The sequence below is a fragment of the Electrophorus electricus genome, chromosome 25 (assembly GCF_013358815.1).
Source record: "Electrophorus electricus isolate fEleEle1 chromosome 25, fEleEle1.pri, whole genome shotgun sequence".
NCBI lineage: Eukaryota > Metazoa > Chordata > Actinopteri > Gymnotiformes > Gymnotidae > Electrophorus > Electrophorus electricus.
The window spans coordinates 9458955-9479097 of NC_049559.1; the positions used below are offsets into that span (position 1 = coordinate 9458955).

General features: G+C 47.6%; 1 protein-coding gene across 15 annotated transcripts in view; it reads left to right on the plus strand.

The window, feature by feature from the left end:
- Window positions 1-1990: 1990 nt before the first annotated feature.
- caska (calcium/calmodulin-dependent serine protein kinase a) overlaps window positions 1991-20143 on the plus strand; it is a 102454-nt gene continuing 84301 nt past the window's right edge. For 6 of the 15 annotated variants that reach the window (XM_027005227.2, XM_027005231.2, XM_035522767.1 and 3 more), the window contains exon 1: window positions 1993-3688. In XM_027005227.2, coding sequence (XP_026861028.2) covers window positions 3630-3688 — 59 coding nt within the window. In that variant the 5' untranslated portion in view covers window positions 1993-3629. Of the gene's footprint in view, window positions 3689-20143 lie in introns of all 15 variants that reach the window. The other 9 variants (XM_035522769.1, XM_027005233.2, XM_027005237.2 and 6 more) reach the window with 5 other exon arrangements.

Consider the following 20143-nt stretch of genomic DNA (forward strand, 5'->3'; position numbering starts at 1 on the left):
GGTCAGATCTTTCTTTTGGAGGCCTGAAAACAGGTGTGCAGATATTGTTACCAAATTACAAGGAAGTGGTGATGAAAGGACTGTAGTCTCATCTGTCATCTGTGATCTGGAGCAATTTGGAACTGAAATGCATTTCCAAATTAAGATGAAAATACTCTCTGTAGTCCCTACAAGTGATCCTTTCAGGTAATAGAACTCCAACTGGGAGATTTTGAAAACTCATTTGCCTGTTTTAATAGCAGTGCTAAAAGAGCTAAATATTTTAGTGACAAATAGGGAATTGTTGAGCCAGTTGGAGTTTGTGTTGGACGTTAAGTATGACAGCAGATGGAACACTCAGTCAGGTGCCAGTGAAAGACACTTGTGTATTTATGTTCCCATTCTGGAGACTGAGATTCATTTTCAAGAACAGAGATTTCTGATGAGGTCAAAACAAGCATCTCATGCACCACAAATATATACCAAGACTTTAGTGATGGAAGTTGCTGTAAGACCCAGCCATTGTTCTCAGTATACACAATGCCAGCTCTATTATGATGATTTTGAGACAGCCAGTTCACTTGGCTCTAAACATGGAATTCATAAGGGAGGAGTAAAATTTATTTTGTGTTTTGAAATTTAACTCTAGAATTCAGTTCTGTAGTGCTGCATATACATTTACATTTAAATGTATTTAAAGAAATATGGATTTGATCTGATTCTGGAGTCAGATGTGAATGATTTTTGACACAAGGGAATGTATGTGCCAATATCCTCTGATATGTGCATGGAATGATAAATTGCATTCAAATTAAAGTAATTAAATGTACAGTATTTACGCCATCTGGAAAGTTTTGAAATGTACTTGAGTCCCATAGGCTCACTCTGTTTGCAGTCATTTTTCCTTTGATGTTCTGCATGATGTTCTTGAACGATCACCCAACAAACGTGAACTTGGAACACAAGAGTTTGGGATTGAATTCAATTCAAATGATGTGTCTTGTTAAAAAATATACCTTTATTTTTTTTTAGAGATGTAGTAACACGTGAGAATCAACACTGTGGAGTTCGCTGCTCCTCTTGTTGCAAATAATGCAACATTCATCTTTCCATGTTTATCTTCTCAGTCTAAATCTTTCTTTTTAGTTTGCTTTCCTTCAGTTGTCAGCCTCTGTTTACGTCATGTAAACAGTTGTTGGCAAAGGAGAGATGGTCAGTTTTTTCATTGATTGTGGTTGTATATCCACAGATGCTTTTGCGAAGCTTGTGAAGACACCGACTGCGCTTGACACGGTGCACGCGTGATTGACACTCCGTTAGACACGCCTCCTGATTCTGATTGGTTGTTTTGTTTAGGCTGTTGTCTAGTCTTACAAATGGCATTAAGTGGACTAGGTGATTTTTTTAATATTTTTTTCCCAGGTGATTTTTCAGATGATTATCCGCCTCCTGTACTACTATCAGGCAATAATGACGGTTTTAGCAAAGGTGGGTTATTTTAATACGGGTAACCTACTGCAGCGTTAACATGTCAATGCTGTAGATGTGGCAGGTTTACAACGCGTTTATTTGATTTACCTGTAAAATTATTCATTGTAAAAATCAATTCATACTGGTAATATTTCATGGTCCGATGTTTAATAGCAAAATACAAATATTAAAACATTACAGTTAAAACTTCCATGAGTGTTAACTTAACTCATTACATAAGCACTGTTACAGATTGAATGTACCTGGGGCTTTTAGTGTGCTGGAGATGAGCTCTGACAGGATAAAGCACAGCGAACTCCATGCACTCGTTGCGATCGCTCCGTGCCAGTCCAGACCAAAAAAACAGTTAGCGAGAGGAATCGGCGTCTCGAAAAGGCCCCGATGTATAAAGTGCCGACAACCACCAATATACGCTTATGTTACGTTTAAAGCCGAAAATGTTTTCTCGTCATCAGTCTCTACTGTTTTCACGGGCAGCTAGTTCTTTTGCATTATGATTCATAAATCAATACAGGATTTTTATTAATGCACATGCAGTGCATGACGCATGAAGTTACTATTTTGTCAGTGTGACTGTGGTTCACTCCTGACAGTAGCACATACAACCGGGTGTTAAAGAATACAAAGGGGCAGCGATGTACTTATATTAATGTAAGCAGATCTTGTTTATTTGACGGTAAAAAGAAATTGTCTCATTGCGTTTAACCAAACACATCTCAGACATCGTGAATGAATCAGACGTCTCGTTTAGTGTTAAACAGCTTTTTAAAGTTGGACTATAGTCAGGTGGCAGTGCAGACTACAGTAGAACTCAGTCTGCAATTACAGATTATGTACAGAAGCGGATCCATCGATACATAGTGCGAATGCCCAATTAACGCAACAGAAAATAAAGTGTCTCATATTTCATATCGTCTAGCATCTAGACCTCATCGGGCATTAAAAAACAAATAGTTCACTCCCACCTTTAACTACCGTACTGTAGTCCTCTTCAGTCCCCGTTTTTGCCATAGGTATTAGTAACGCAAGGGTGAGCTAAATGTCTGATAATAAGTCAGATCTCTGCTCGGTCCCCTTGTGATCGGGACTTGTGAATTTGACACAAGACTTTAGAACCTCACTGCTTTCATAATTAGCTGAAGCGGTTCAATGTTTGTGCAGAGGACTACCGATGTGATTAATGTCTGTCATACAAGGTGAACGCTTTAACGCTGGCATTGTAGAAACAGCAATAGCGAGGAACTTGCAGGATTATCTCGAATATCGCTAGTTATTATTACCACTTCGCCCGTGCACCGGGAGTTTTCCCACTGAAACTGACTTTCTGGACTGACTCGGATACGGTTTTCGCCTTCATTTCGGCTCAGGCATGACTCTCTCCACCGAGGTAATCCCGGAACCCGGTCGGAGCCATTATGGCGTTCGACCATCCAGCTTCGTAACCTTGAGAGGGAGGAGTCTTGGCTCTCTGGAAGCAGGAAAAGCGCCGGAGCAACGGAGCCACGGAGCACCGGGGGAAAACTAGAGCAACAGCAAACCGGAGCCCCGCGAGCGCGAGCCGAGCTCACGAGTCCCCGTGCCGCGCGGAAGGGACGCGCGCGTGGACACGCAAGAGCGTCCGCGCGCGATGAACTGCGCACTCTGAAATTGCGTTCGGTCGCCGTTTTGGCACGAAAGCTCCACAACTTGTCTTACCGGAGTCCCTCGGAGAATTAGTTTATGTGACCGTTTCAAGACAGTCTTACCTGCCTACTTAGCGCAAAACCGGGGCAGGCTTGAGTGCCGCAGATGTGACGAGTTGTTTCTAGCGTTTAAACGCCGTTTATTGTTCTGAGCATCAGGTTAGGGTGGAGGGGGGGTGCAGCTAACGAGGATAAGGTGGGGCAGGAGAGGAGAGCCACACGGGCTGAGCGCGTACCGTCCGCCCCCTTCGCTTTTCCGCTGGATCCCTCACGGAGCTTTGGGAAGAACCGGGAAGGAGGGGTTCAAGAATTTTCCGCTCATTGGAATTTAGAGAGTGTGGAGAGTGCGTGCTGCTGCTGCTTGTTCCCTCCCGTGCCTTCCAGATCACAAGTAGCTCCACCAGAGTGCCGCGATCCGCCGCTATTCACCAAGGTGGACAGATTTGGGGGAGTAAGTCCCCCACGTCTTGTTGGAGCATGGCCGACGACGACGTTGTCTTTGAAGATGTTTACGAGCTGTGCGAGGTCATTGGAAAGTAAGTGTCGCGCAATGTTGCTGCACTTCTGCGTCGCCGCGTGTCTTGTCCTGCGAGCATGGGGGTTTCTTTCGTTATGGGCTTCGTCTCAGTTTAAGTGTCGTCAGTGCAGCGCTCATAGGATACTGTTTGAACACTATTCTGGCGCAGTGGCAAAGCCCATTAAACGACGGTCACAGTCCGCGGCAACAGTGGAGACTTTTGAACGGTCCATCCATTCGTAGTCCGGTGTCCACTAACGCGTGTAAAGGGACGAGGTTCAGGTTCTCGAGGAAGAGCCCCTAAAGGTTCAGCTTTCCAGAAGTGCAAGCGGCAAGGTCAAGACCTTGTTGCCTGGGAGATCTTTGGTTAGCCAGTGTTGTACTTTGCAAATTATTGTGCATGGTGCTATGCTTTGTGGTCTAACTGAGTGATCAGTATCGACATGTCACGAGATCCTGAATAAAAGCAATTTAACTGTAAGCACAAGGTTTAATTATTTTTCAAATGATTTATCAGCAGTTCAAGGGTCAGCTGTGTTGGAAGTGTGGCAGGCGCGTTTGTGCGCGTGTATAAGTGTGTGTATATGTGTCAGACTTGGAGTTCACTGATGATTGTATCTGACACCTCATATCACAGTATAATCTGAAGTTGTGAACTACCAGGTTTTGTTTGTGACTACAGGATAAATGAATAACATGATCTTGTTCCCTCACGTCTCATGTTACAAGTTTGGTGACTGTGGAGGCCACAGTGTTGCAAGGGTGGGCCCACACATGTATCAGCAGGCTCAGAAGGCTGTAGTCATAGAGGAACTGTGCTTTTGGCTCATGAACTCATACTGAACCAACCATGGACATCGGTGGCCAGTTAAACCTTGGCTAGGGATTGTTTGGAATAATATGACTTTATGCAACCTGGGCATTGTTTCATCTGACATAAATGCTTTTTTGGTTGAAGGGGAAACCAAATGAAAACGCAGGAACATTTTTTCCCAGAGTGCAGTCTTTGAGAAGAACCCTTGATTGTGCATGCTGCAGTTGACTGCATTTAGCCCAGATATTTGTTTTTTTGGAATAACAAGGAAAATGTCATTTTGATCAGTGCAACTATGATTCCTGGCCTTCTGTCCCAGTAGTGGGATTAATATTTTTTAAAAACTATCTTCCGCTGCTTTTCGTCTGTCCCTCCACCATCATGTCTTAAACACACGCACAAACCACACAAGTGGTTGTGTATCTGCACGGTTTGGTATTGTCTGGATGATTCACACTTGTCCACCCTGAGGCCCTCGTGCACTGGGAGGATCTGCTAAGCCCACACACTCACGTTATTGCTGCCTTCATCTCCAGTTCAAGGACCTTCAGGTTCTTAAAAAAAAAGTGTGTGCATGTTTGTTTCTGTAAACAGTGCTGATTGCCATATGGTGTAAGGCAGGTAGCCAAGATGATCTTGCAGTATTGCTTTAGAGTATTTCCATTATAAAAGCATGTCTGTTTCAGTCATGTTGACATTGCTACAGTACAGACACTAGTAAATAAGATTAGCTTTGTGAACATAACATTATTAGATAATATGAAGGGCTCCTAGGTTTCTCTTTGTAAAATTGTATTCGTGGTATATTTTTAGTTTGTTTCTGCATAGGATTCTTCTGTTGGTAATAATACAAATTAGTTAGTAGTTTGGAACACTGAAGATCTCACAGTGTGACATTGATGCCAAGGGGATGGACCAGTATGAATGTGTGCCATGACACAACCCCCCAGGAAAAATGTATATTGGATAATCTGGAAAACAAAGTGCTCTAGAGCATTTGGAGTACAAATATCTGCTTTGTGCCAGTGAAAGATGGGGTTGTTGAGGCAAACCTAGCATGAGGACAGTAGGACTCACACAGCAGGCTGGATTTGGTGGCCTGCGTTTATGTCTACCGAGGGATTTAGTGCGGCCACACGAGTAAAACTTTGGGATGGAGTGACGCTGAAGCCAGGAGGATGTGGCAGTCTAGTGGGTTTTTTGCTGATTGGTGGGAAAACCGGGGTGAGCTGTAGGAACTATAGGAACTCATGCTGCGCGTGCAGACATTTTATTCAGATCAATTTCAGACCTGACAATTAAACCTCGCAAAACAGGATTAAGGCTTGGGATTCTCTATTCAGCAAGATTAGGTGAAGCAACGGTAGGTGTAGTCGCTGCGCCCTTCAACGTGTCGAAGGAAGGGAGGTGTTGCATTTGCATTGCCACTTAGGTGAGACCCACCCACCAGCTGAATAAGTCTGTTTGTTCTGCTCCCCACCCACCATCTACAACACTGGTACAACACCTGTGGGCTAGTTCCTGCAAACCATCGTTCCCATGACTTTATAAGAACCTTTTGATTGCTGGCTCCATAAATGAATGCACCACCAGCGACTGATGGTGGCTGACCTTCATTAAAGAACCACCCGTCCCTGAAAAACTGTTCTCATGATCATAATCGCCACCTGCGTCCCACTGCACTCGGTGTTTTGTGCTTTTCAGACTAAGGTCTGAATGGGAATAATGGGCTCTCTAGGACTGTGTCCCTAGTTGGGCTGCAGAATCTTTACGTAATCTTTACGTTAATCATCACTGCTGTATTGATCTTTGATCTACTACTATCACATAGGGCTACAATATGCAAATGAGCCCTCTTTGACGTCACATTTTATTGTGTACTGTGTGTGTGTCCCCTTTCAGCTCTACATGATCCAGCAAACATATACATTTGTTCAAAATAATATCAAAACAAGGCATCACCTATATCTTTTCAGTGCTGGAATTACCGACGTGTACACAATGACACAATATTGTATGTTGTGTAGATCGTTAATTAGGCAGCCTGGAATGTCCAGTCCTCAGTAAATGATGGAGACGAACACGCGTAGATTAGTGTGCCAACATAGCAACAGCCTGGATGTCTCTGGTTGTCCGTGCTGTGGTAACATGTTGACCCACACTCATGTGTTGGGCCTTTTTTAAAACTGCTACCTCCTAGGAGGCTTGTCACCGTTGTCATCGGACGCTGCTTTTACGCTGTCGCTAGCTGGGAGCCGTCTAAATTATTGGAATAAAGAGGATTTGGGCAGCTTTTTAAAAATATTATTATCCCTGTGATATTCCTCAAATTCTCAGTTGCACATGCAAGTGATGATAATTTTGGCTGTAAATAATGTCATTATTAATGGAATAGCTGTTACAGTGGAAAGGATGCATGACTGATGTTAGCATGCCCATGTAGTGAACATTGCTTATTTGTTGCCCTTTGGTTTAATGTCAATATTTTAAATATGTAAATATAAATGTATTTATTTATTTATTCATGCCAAATTATTGCTTTAGGCTAAATCATGCTCTTGGTTGTAATTGGTAAACATTTCTGTATTGTTAGGATTGTTTCACGGTAATGGCCACAGTTATGTTTACGCTGGGATTAAAACTACTTTGATGATTTCAAAATGTTATAGTCATTTATTAAGGCCCTGCCATATGCTTGGCATGCCATGGCTAAAGACAGTGTTTTGTTTCCCAGGTCATAAACCTTGTGCCCTTTGATGAACAAAGCCTGCAGAGGAATGCGTGAGCTTGTTTCCAGACTGAAAACACTAAAAAACTTCACTGGACGCTCGTCACAGGGAGCCAGCTCTGGATTTTGATGTCACAAACAGTTCTGGATGTTTATTTTTTCCTGAGCATGTCTGCTCTGGTTTGCAGATGAGGTTGCGCTAAAATGGGACTTTTATGTGTAGTTACGCACATCCATGGCAGCAAAGTATTTAAACACTGAGCCTAAAGTATTTACTCATTTTGTCATCTTGGTTAAAAACATCTTTACACTTCACTAAGCAAGGAAAGTTTTTGTCTCAGAGCATGATGCAGTTAATATAGTCCATAGTAAATATAAATAAATCTAAATTAAAATAAGAATGATCTAAATTCTTATTTTATTGAACTATTCATCACCAAAATAAATACAACAGACCCACAGAATATGAGCAACTAATAATGAAATGCGCGAAATCAACACTCCTTACGTGATGGGTGAACGTGAATGGGGGGGGGGGGGGTATATAACGCTTATCCCTGGACAATGTACAGCTAGATTTCGTTGTTTTTGTTAACTGTCAAACTTGAGGCATGTCTTGCGGATGTACTGGAGATCTCTATAAGCACTGGATCTGTGTGCCTCAGACGGTTTGACTTTTCCTTTACCTTAAAGGACAGACAAGTGCTTTCTTCACTTAAGAGGCCACTGGTGCTGTTGCTAAGGCCACCTCTAGTTAATGGGCGCTGTGCTGGGTGCTACCATGTCGACAGAGCCGTGCTGGTTGTTAAGGCCTGCACCAGACACCCTTTGATTGCTTTCTCCACCCGAGCTTAGATTTAAGGTTTCGCCCATGATAAAAGGCAGAGGACACCCGTCTTTTGGACACCTTATAAAAGTGCTGGACGTGCATGGCAGTCCGGTTGCTGCCCTGTGTATAGTACTGCCCCCTCATGGCATACTGTGGAAGATGCAGGCTGCTGGCGACCTCCACCCCTGTACCTGGCTCCACCCTTTCTCAACTCCATAACCTGGCTTGTGTCGGAGATGCCAAACATGTGCCAGGGCCCCAGGTGGGTGATCACTGCTGTGCCTTGGGACGCCAGGGCCCGAGCGAAACAAATGAACCGGGATTCCTGCGTGTTGGCCACGTATTAATCGGCGTGTTTGCAAACGCCGTATGGAGCTGGAAGCAGATCCTGACAGATTCTGACTGTCTGAGGGAGCTTCTGCTCTGCTATCTTCCCCATACAGTGCGTCGCCTTTGAAAGTGATTGCTGGCCGCAATGTGTCCATTTCCATTTTCCATTTTCTTTTTCTTACAACTCTGCTTTGGCTTTCCATGGCTGCCAACCCCACCTAAGTCCAGGATGCAGAATCCTGCTGCGTTTGCTGGTGCGTACTTTCACCGCTGCTCACACCTCCCTTTGCATGGAAAACGAAAACGGGATGCTTTCCATAACCGTGTTTACGCTGTTCTCAGCGCTGTGAACTCCACTTTGGTAAGACGTGTGTGTAATCCAGGTGCAGATCTAGCTTTGTGATCTTCGGGAAGCGGTCGCCCGTCTCTCTGTCCCTCTCTGCGCTCTGAGCCAGCGCCGTTCTGGGTCCCGCCTAGGCCTCCACGCCCGAGCGTGTGGAAGAACCAGACAGAGCCTTTCTGCTCCTCTACCGCTACTTTTTTTTTTTTTTTTTGGTCTCGACTCGTCTCGTCTCGTCTCCTCTCCTCTGTTATGGGGGTGGTGAGGCCATCTGAATTTAATTAAGTTTTACCTGTTTTGCTATGGAACACGTTAACCTAACTGGAGTGAATTTCCTAGACAACTGCTGCACACTATGGTAAAGAGCCCAGGAGTCAGTGACCTCCCGTCACATTAGTGGCAGACCGGGCGGCTCATTGGGGTCATGCTGCTGTAGGGACTGCTTTAGACTTGCTAATTTATTTAAGTGTCTTCAGTAGTCGGTGTGCAGACTGTTTTGAAGTGAAAGTCTTTCATGGCCAGTTGGATCCAGTTTCAGCAACAATTTGATAAGCACTTCAACCAAACATTTTATTTGTCCATATAAGGAGGATGTTGTAAACATTACACTGACTTCCTTTTATGTTTTGACCTTTGCCCGACTCTGATACTAATTACACTCCTGTCTAAAGCCTTATGAATCCAAACCATTTAGAGGGACGAAAAATTAAATAGTTCATTCCGAAATGGGTTTTTTTGTTTTGTTTTGTTTTAATTTGGATTCAGAAGCAAAGCTGGCTTGGAAACGCAACTTTGTCTGTCATTACATGAGAGAACTCGGCAGCAGCCGGTGAACTGGAGAAGGGCAGCTGAGGAGCGTGGTGTCATGTGACCTGGTGCATGCTGGGAATGACCAGGCAGCCGCCACTGCTGCTGCGCCTGTCCTTCAGGCTGTGTGTGTCACAACCCCTGTCTGTGTCACACTCGCACACACTCGCGCACACTCTCACTCACTGTGTGCGCTCCTTGCACCCGTCTCCTCCCATGCGAGCGTGCCAGGCTCCTGCTTGGGCCTGTCATGTCTGTTTCATACGTTGTCGCACCAGTGGCGAACTCGCCCGAGCCGCCTCGCATGCCGCGCTTGGCGCGCACGCGAGAGAGACGCTTGTCCACGTCGGCGTGCTTTGCGTTTCCTCTCCAGTCTGCCTGGGGACAAGGCGCGCGCTCATCTGCCTCCAGCGCTGGAAGGCACACGAGTGGCCCTCCGCGCTCCTGCAACGCGTCTCTAGTGCTGAAGGGCAGGTGTTGCCGCGTCGCTCCCCAAAATTGGAACGATAAAGAGCTGAACTCGGCTTCGGGTTCACGGATGTTGTTTCACGTCGGCTGTCGTTTGCTGACGAGAGCCACGGGTCTAGTTTAGAATAAAAATAAATAAATTAAATTACGTTTAAGCGTCTTCTGCGGTTGGGACGTGGACTATCTGAAATGAAAACGTTTCATGGTCGTTATTTGTGAGATCCAATCTCAGCAACACTGTGATAAGCACTTCAACCTTCAACCAAAGCGTGGGATTTGTTCATATAATGCGGCTGTTGTAAATTAGAGCGAGCGAGAGAGAGGGAGATTAGATGTAATAAATCACTGTGCGTTTTGCCCGCTAAACTTGAACGGAGCTTTCCAGGAGTCGTCGCTATTAAATTCTCTTGTCAATTGTTCTGTAGCCTTCGCTGTTGTTTAGCTTACCACACAACACTCTAACTGTGGGAGGTGTGATAGTTTTGTGCTTTTCCTTCACCACAGCTGATGGAAAAACACTTATCTTGTAAAGCTCCTTATCAAGCTATCTCCAACACCTGCACCATGAAGGTAGAACTGGAAATGAATATAGGAGCGTTTTAAGCATGTGTCGTGTCTGATGCTGTTTACGCCTTTTGAGGACGCCTAATGGAATCTGACATCTTTCATTAACGAATGACTTTATCATAACCAGTACTGTGATCAGCTTCCAGTTCGCTGGATTAAATGCACAGAACCATTGGGCCTTTCTGTCGGCCAGTCACACGATCTGATCCTTGTTTACCCGATTCGCTGCCTGTTGAACCGGATACGTGTCCGCCGCATACGGTCCGCTTCCTCACCCGTTCCTGCGATGCTGCAAGCGCATTGGGGGAACGGAGCTGCTGCACCATCGCGCAGAGCGCGACGCATGCAGGAGAGGCACTCGCACGATACATCAGTGACCAGCTGATGCCATCAGATGTCAGCGAGGTCAATAGAAACCTATCAGATAGCATTACCATTCATTCCGTCTGTCAGCCGCGCACACACGAAGCCCCGGGCCATGTCAGGAGTTGTGTCAGAGGCTGCAAACTGTGTGTGTGTGTGTGTGTGTGTGTGTGTGTGCTTGCACGTGTGCATCTCTGCAAGCGCCAGTGGGTGCTGGAGGCTGTGTTGAGCTCTCTGTGCACTTGAGCAACACAGATGAGTTTGCAGTCTAAGCATCTAAAGATGGTCTTGGGGGCACAGGCACCACCATGACTTCAGTGGGACTTGTCCTCACAGCTCCGACACCCCCAGCTTCTCACTTAGCAATTAACACGGATCATTATCTGCCTGTGGAAGCCACAGCAGGGTAAGCACATGCGTCCCACACAGGCAGCTCGTGTAAAGTGGTTCCTCAGTTTAGAAAGCTTGCCTGGGCTCTAATCAAACGCGCACGTCTCTGGCCTCTGTGGAACAAGCTGCACGATGAAAAATGCCGGCGATTAAAAGCGCGCTCGGGCACGTACCGCGGGGAGCGGAGACTACTGCGAACGCCATTCATCCTGCCTTCGTAGGCTTCCTGAATTAATTTGTCCGTGTGTGCCGTGTGGGAACTGAGCGCAGGACCCGACGTCACGCACGGGCCACGCGCCGCTCCCTACGGTTTTTCAAAAGGCTTAAATGACCAAACTCCTCCAGAACGCCACGAGAGCCGAAAGCTAAACTTGGTCTGCGGTGGGCCCTGCCTTCTCCACTCAATTACTGCCCTCGCTAACGTTTCCAAGACATGTCATCTTAAAAACGTGCATGCCTCAGGCAGCGCGCCGAGGGGAAACACCACAGCTGATTGATACCCCCCCACCCCCACCCCTGTCTCTTCAAGTGCCCCTTCATTCGTATTCATTTGACTTATTTATTTATTGTGGAAGTGCCCTGGGAAATTTGCCGGATTCTCATATAACGAGGCAGAAGAAAATTGTTTAGCGCAGACCTTCTCAGGGTTCGTTTACTGTGTGGAATAGTGATTCTCCAGGCAAAATGGGGAGGTCGCATGCTCGTTAGCTGTCTCGCTCAACAGAAAACCATGGACTAGACAGAGACATCTAACGTCACTGAGGCTACAGCGGATGGAAACGTGTTAATCTTATGATCCGCAGACGCTGGTATTCACTGTATGTGTAGAATCCATTTTTCACTTTTTGGGGATAGGTTTATGTCGCGTGAATCTTAGCTGTGTGAGATATTCTGAAATGACATCAGCCTCATCTATGGGCGCATAATGTAAATATTATTACAGGAATGCGTCTATGTAGGGCTGACTGGCGATATGACAAAAGAACCAAAATAGGTTTGATTGATCAATATAGACATTTATGACAATAGATAATTTAAGTCTCTCTTCTCAGGCATTCTTGGAGGCTTCTTCAGGGCTGTTACTATAACAATGCTTTGCGGTAGGAAATGCTTTGACACGCCAGCCGCAGACTGCAGGCCGACTGGCTGTCGTCATGTTTCCTTCTGCTGTGTCACAGGCTGGTATATCTGACCCGTGTCGAGCTTGGGGTTAATGACATTATCACAGTGGAACTGGGGTGCGGTTTGGAGGTGGTTTTATCGGCCAGCACGCGTCGGGGACGAGGGCGGCATGGCTGTTTTTGCGCGTGGGCTTTTTGAGCGGAATGATCTGAGATCAGAGAGGGAGGGTCCGCATTCCTCTGCAACCTGCCAGTCAAACCCATACTCGAGCTCGCAGGGCTGTGGGCGTGGCCGCGCTCTTGCCTGCTCGGGTCCGGAGGGGGCTGCTCACCAAACCTCCTCTGATCTTCTCCTATTACCCAGCAGTCCCTCTGTGCTGCTACCGTGGTCTGGCTAAAGCAGGTACGCTGTGCAGCTGCTTGCTGGTCAGGTGCTTGCTGTCACGCTGTCCCACCTGGAATGTGGAACATGAGTGAGGACTACACGCACAGACGCACGCATGCACGCGCTACACTGCCAGTACTCTGTTCAGTACTATGTCTGCTTCCTCTACCACATGCCTCTCTCTCTTTCACTCACTCGTGCGCACACACACACAAATATTTCTCTTAAATTGGGCCAACTTCCGTTGATTGCCTCTCCCCTGTGTCCATAGGAATGGAGTTTTTCATTGTCCATGCACTTCCAGCTAAAAGGCCTTTGTTAAAAGCAAACTAAGGACTCTCAGGTGTGTGGGCTTGACTCCGTTTACTGTTCACCTCCCGCCTCTGTCTCCTTTAACTCCATGTGGGAGCTCTCCAGGCAAAATGATCGTGCAATTTACCAAGGCAGTCCGGACACCCCTTATTAAGATCTAACCGTCTGTACGGGAGAGCAGTGGAGAGAGCTGCAGACATTAGCCTCACACATGTCTTGCAGAAGCGCGGGGGTTTGAAGGGCACAGGTATTTTGGGTCTCCCTGTGTGAGATGATGGCATGGAATAATGCATCTCTGATCTTTAGGGTCTCCCTGTGTGAGATGATGGCATGGAATAATGTGTCTCTGATCTTTAGGGTCTCCCTGTGTGAGATGATGGCATGGAATAATGCGTCTCTGATCTTTAGGGTCTCCCTGTGTGAGATGATGGCATGGAATAATGCGTCTCTGATCTTTAGGGCCTCCCTGGGCGGCAGTGGCGTAGGCTAACGCATCTGAAGTGGGAGCGTTTCGGACGTGCCTTTGTGAGAGGCTTCTCCTTCAGTTGTGGCATGCGTGGCCTGTGTGCCTTCTGATGTTCTTTCACTACCTTTAGAAAACACGATGGAGGGAGCTGATTCACAGCTATTAGAGTTCCTGGAGAGGTCATCAGCAAAGGGGCACTTGCGCTTGTTTGTTTGGGTGTCAAATGGTGTTAGTGTGTGAGTGAGACACACACACACACACACACACACACACACACAGAGATAAGGAAGTAATATCAGATACTGGTCTTGTTGGACTTTCTGGGAGCTGTGAACCTGTGGGAGCCTCAGATTGCGAGGCTGTCGCTACGTGTGTTTTTGCATTAAAAATGCGTCGCGATGAATGCTTAATGACTCCCAATTAATGGCTGACCTACATTTGCGTTCAGTGGCATCACCGTCGGCTCTGATTGGTGCTACGCTGCGCTGTCCTACCTGGCAACCCTGGAGTTTGCTCCCTCTTGGCAGGAGCGAGGCTCCAGAGGCTTATAGCCGGGCATCTTTCCAGCCGACCCCTGGGCCTGCCGTCCCTGTGTCAGCCACGGTGTTGAGGGGGAAAGGCACTGGTCCTGTCCTCCCGCGATCTGACGCCATCAGGGGTCCCACACATGGGGAAGCCCCTGGATGGTGCAGCAGTGCCCCTTGTAGGTGATCCATTGCATTCCCCCTGCTGCCAAGGGCTTCAGCTTATCGTACCCAGGTAAGGCTTTCTTCGGTCGTTAACGGCACTTAACTGAAGGTCATGCATTTCTCACCCAGAAAGCAGAAATGAAGCGTTCCAAAGACAGGCCTTCCGGTCCTCTCCAGTTCCTCGGCTGGGCCGCATGGGCTCCTGGCTCCTCGGCCGGGCCTGTACCGGGTCTGTGGATGAGGCCCGCGAACCTGGCCTCTGTGCAGCTCGACTGGAGCTCAGAAAACGGCAGCTACGATGCACATGGTGGATGTGCTAGTAGTAGACCCGGGCAGTGCGGAATATCACTTTGTGTATTTTATGGCTTGAAGAGCAAAATCTTTTTATTTGTTTGTTTTTGAAGTGATTTGTCGGCTTCGACTCCTGATTCTGTGTGTCAGTTTATTAGCTTCTTTGGTGTGTCCACCATTTTATAGCTGACTCTCATACTAAAAAAGTGTGACACCACATCCATCAAATATTAAAGGCTCTTCTCTTTGGTACAAATGAATGGACACAGTCTTGGGGAACACCCCAGGCTGCTGGGAGCCACAGTGTGTCTCCTGTTTAATCTCCCGCTGCCAAGAGCTACAGTTTCACTGATGTATTTAGACTCTTTTTAAAGACAAAGCGGGTAAACGAGTTGAAATGGGCCTGAGCTATCGTTGAGTTCAGCCTGCCCATGTCCGTGTTGATGTTCGGATGGGATTCTGATAGGCCCCGCCCAACTTGGGCCACGGTGAATTGTGCTTGGATCAGGACTTTTACGCACCCAGCCCAATTGCTATGCTGATAAGAGGTTCTCGCTGCCTTTTCCGCTGTTCCTTCCTGAAACCAGAACCAGGAGTACCGGTTCCGCCCACACCCTTTCATCATGGACGAGTACCTAGCCCAGCTATGTTTTATTCGCTTTTGTAACAGTAAAGTCCCCACTCCACCATCCCCCCTCTTTAATCGATGGAAATTCCTGGGTGCAGATGAACAGTCTCAGACCAGGAGTTTCCGCTGTGAGCTGGGCTACTGGCGCATGTCCAAGACGCAACTTGGATGCAGATTGCAGCTACTGTTCCCTCTCTACCACAAGGTCATAAGAAGAGAAAGAGCTTCTGACTGGAAAATCTGAACTTTACTAAATATCAGATGCATTTTTGAAAATCCTGGATGGATCTGAAGTGGAGATTCCCTGTAAATAAGGAGTAGCTATGATTTTGTCTAATCTGTCCAGAGAGCCTATCCTGGGTGGTGAGGATTTGTAATGGTGAATGGTTTAGAAGGTACATTGTAGTTTTCTCCAACAGATTTCGTGCTTTATCTGCAACCCTTTGGCCAACCACCCCACCTTTTGAATCCCACATTCAAAGGGTTATGCAAATTGTTACGTCAGCGACGTGTTTTCATATGTACTCGGTAATAATTGTAAGTCACTTTGGATAAAAGCGTCAGCGAAATGCCATAAATGGAAATGGAAATATGTATGCAAGCATGCCAGTATGCCTGAAAGGTGAGGGACAGACTGGGGAAGAACATACTGTTCTTCTCAACTCTTCTCGCCTCGGGGTTGAGAAGAGTAGCAGTCACAAATTGCAGAAGATGAAGTGGGCGTGGCGTGTCTTCAGCTGAGGCCCTCCGCATTGGCAACAGGCGGACACCCGCTGGGAGGTGTGTGGCCGGCGGGGTTGGCAGGGGTGGAGCTTGTTACCTGCTGGTGGCCTGCAGCTCCACAGCACCTGTTTGCTTTGCTCAGATGTTCCAGGAGCCCTGCCAGGTTAATGCTAGGCTGCAAGTCTCCATCGACCGCTGCAGCGAGCATGTGGGGTTATCCATTGCCATCGCCAACACAGAGGGTCACGCACGATGGCTATGCGCCGCTAGTCAGCTCGAGTGTTTGAGGTCTCTAGTGAGTGGGTGTGCCTTTTATCTTCCTCCCTGTCTCGTCTGCCATCGCTCACTTCCCTGTTTATTAGAAACCACTACACTTGTTGGCCACTGTATAGCTGCATCTGTCTTATAGGTGGTTATCGCAGGAGTACAGTTACACACGGCAGCCATATGGTGCTCAGGCTGAATTTGTTATTCACCGGCTGTCCTGTTCACCACTGGTCAGTTCCTGTGGCTGTCACAGCTCTATTGTAAAACATGTTCTGGCTCTGGTTATCTCTCTCTCTGTGTGTGTGTTTTTCTATTTTATACAGAAATTGCTGTAGGTTTATTTTGTCAGTTTTTTGTTGCAATTTGTTGAAAATCAACAAATAAATCAATACAAATTGTGCACGGCCTGTAATCTACAAGGTGTTTAATACTAAATAAATGTTTCTAAGAGAAGGAGGATGGTTTCATACACACAGGCGTCCGTCAGTGGTCAGTGCTGAAGTAACACTTACTTTTGTCGAGTTGTTCCTAGTCCTAGATGTACTGTGCAGGGACTTGCGTGCGAGTCCTCCCCGTCGTGGAGCTGTGGTCTGGCCCACCCTGCCACCCTGACGTGTCTCGCCACATTGTTTCCACACACGTTGACTGTCTGCCACCACAGCCAAGCAAAGCCCGTCACCGTCGGGCATGCGGCAGTAATTAGCCTGGCACAGTCATGCGGGTTTGCTGCTTGTATGGCATCAGTTTGTCACTAACTTAGCTATATCGGTCGTGTCCAGAGGGACCGATGTGTTTATACGGGCCCAGTTGAGAGAAATGAATGTTTGAACGTGGTCAGGTCTGTCTGATCTGTCCCGGTACGTTGCTGTGCGGCCCACCTGCGGCGTATGCCACCCACTGAGGGCTGAGCCGACTCTCCCAGGCCTCTGCTGGCCTGCAGCAGGAGATCTGAGTGGTGCGCTTCTCTCAAAGCGGAACGACTGTGAGTCTGGGACTGCTGCTAACCGCCCTGCTTGCGTTTCTTCCGTAAGTTCTTCCGGTGTGACGCGTAAGCACGTAGAGTCCTTTCAGGAAAGCTGTTCCGATGTTATCACTGGCGATGGCTGGATTAGAGGTTTAAACAAATGCTGGGGAATGAGGGCTGTTTCTGTTTCGGGCAAGTCCTTCTGCCATAATGATGTCAGATGGCACATTGACCCCTCACCTTTAACCCTCACCAACTAAATCGGTGCACGTGCGTCACACAGCGGACGTGTGAAGCCGGGATACCACCTCCGTGCCTCGGGGCTCTGCCAGCCGGTGGGTAAAAGACACAGTTAGCACAGGCTCAGAGAGTCGGGGGTAGGTGGGGGGCGGATTGCGGAATCACTGTAGCCACATCCAGCCCAGGACTGTTTAGGTGGGGCTGTTTGAGGGATACGCAGGCTTGGAGCGATGCAGCCAACCCCTGCTGCAGTGTTGTGTTGCCTCTCCCACACACGTAAACGCCTGTTTATTCAGCCGCTCTCTAGCCTGCGTTACTTCTTGCTCTCTATTTGTCTTTCTCTTCCTCACTTGCCTGTAGCTCATTTTTTCATTCTTTGCAGGCTCCTTTGCTCCTTATTTCTCGTGCGTGCACTCTCTCTCTCTCGCCGGCTTTAGGGCTGTGAGTGGGAGGTTCAGAGCCGTGACGCGCCGCTTTATTGCAGAGGGCCAGAGTTACGGCTCCTCTCCTCTCCTCATCATTTATGAAGTTAATAAAGGCTGCAGGGAGTGGCTCCTCATTCCCCACCACGTCACTGACCCCAGCAGGCAGCCCAGGTTGAAATATTCCCTCCCGCTTCTGCTTCGAGCAACTATTGTATGTTTCGTTCTCATGCGGAGTCTCTCTCTCTCTCTCTCTCCTTCTCTGAAGGAAACTAGTGTCTATATGAACAAAACGGCCTTTGTAAGAGGCGAGCACTTCTTTGGCGTGCCTTATTGACGTGGCCCAGTCTCCGGCCCCTGTGGTGCGTCTTAATGGACTGCGGCGAGCCCAGAATGGTCTGATCTGTAGCTTCAGGTTTAGGTCCTGCTAAAGGAAAGGGCTACTGCAGTAAGGACAAGCGCGTCATCGGAGTGAACGCAGCTTTACGAGCCCACAGCTGCGTGAGGAACAGCCATGTTTAGAGCTGTTGGCTCCTGTAGGTTTTACGTTTCTTTTGTCATTCCTGTGGACTTTTGCCTGGATCTTGGAAGGGAGAGAGGAGAAGGGATTTTCCTGTCTCCTATCATGGGTCTAATAGCCCAATAACGGTCAGATTTCTTCTTAGGATAGAAATGATCTAATTGTTCCATATCACAATGATATTGTCTGTATTGTTCTCATGATTGCTTATAAAAGTATAGGTAAATTAAAAGTAGCATTAATGGACAGCCAGTTGGGTCACTCCTGATGACGGCTAAAGACACTTGCTTTCATCGAGAGTGTCTGGATTAACTGCTGACATCCTCCATACACACTGTACCCTGAATTTAATCCCTGTTAAGATCCTGCATGCAACCTGTTTTACGGGGTCCTATATAGGAGTGGTGAGCTGGTGAGAGACTTCTGCACAGGAGACGAGAAAGGGAGACCGAGAGAGAGAAGGAAATGCATGGAGCTGCTACTTTGGAGACCTGTGCAGAGAGAGAGGAGGTGATGAGACGAATCGCACGGCCCGCCTTCTCTGAACAAACACAGTCACTGCGCCAAAGTGCTTATCACACACTCCTTAGCGTCAGCACCTCGCCCACTGGAAGACAGCTTTGCTGTGGCAAAGGTCAGTCCTTCATGTAACTAGGCTCCCAGAGGAAGGGCGGGGTTTACTCGGCACTACGCCTCTGCTCCAGGTCTTGGCGTTTCCGGTCGGACTCAACAGGCATCTCTTCTGGAAGGAATTCTTCCCACTCGCCAAGGCCAGTGACGAGGCGCTCAGCCGCTTTGTGTAAAGTCAGCTGTCCATTCAGAAATGGATGAAAACAAAAGGGCCAGCATGTGTGAATGGAGCAGGGGAGGATGTCTTTCTGCTTTCACACTGGGTCCAATATCCACCAAAGATCTATTGTTGCACACAGAAAGAGTGTATCCAGCGGGATATTGAGTTTCCCTTTATGTGGGCCCTTGCACTTGGCCTTTTCTATGCACTGTCCAGACTATCGATTGTGTAAGAATGGATTTAATGAATTTGGTGGCGAGACCCAGATGCCTCGGATGTGAGCCAGTACAATTCGAGCAGATTTTCAAACAACGTAGATCAATGTAATCTGCAGTGTGTGTGTGTGTGTGTGTATGCGTGAGAGATGTAGGGTTTTAAGTGAAGATCCATGATCATACTGCAAATAAGATGAGTAGGTAGAAGCTCGAAATTCCGGTCCCTATACAGGCTTGCGTGTTTGAACGTAGCCTCCCTACAGTTAGAAAACTGCACTTCTATGTACTAATTGATGTTCTTTTGAATACCTGTATCTGTTTGGTCCTTTTGAATACCTGTATTTGATTGGTCCTTTTGTGTGCTCCATGTTCTTACAGCACTCTTCCTGCTTGTCTTTATTTCCCAGCGATCCTCTGCCATAGGTGGTAAAGGTCTTTAGTGTCTGAAACAGCCGCGTGCGCTCTGGGCTTTGGCCTTTTGATGTCGGGCCCCGTCCCGCTGCAAGCTTGAGGTCAGCGCGGCGCGTTTGGTCAGCCGTTTGCAGGCTGAAGTCGTTTAAAGTCAGATCACGGCGCTACAATCCGGCCCTTTCCCCGCACGCGAGCTCCACGTGCGTCACACCCCTAATGCCCCCTTCACTTCTGGGCTTTACGGAGACGCTGCGAATGCCCGTGCCGAGACTCATTCCACTTCGGATGCCCCAGTTCATGAGCCTTTCTCTGTCTAGCAGGCTGATTCACTCTGAAAGGCATATGACATCAGACACGACTCGCCGCTCTGCTCCGAGTGGATGACTGAGAGCGG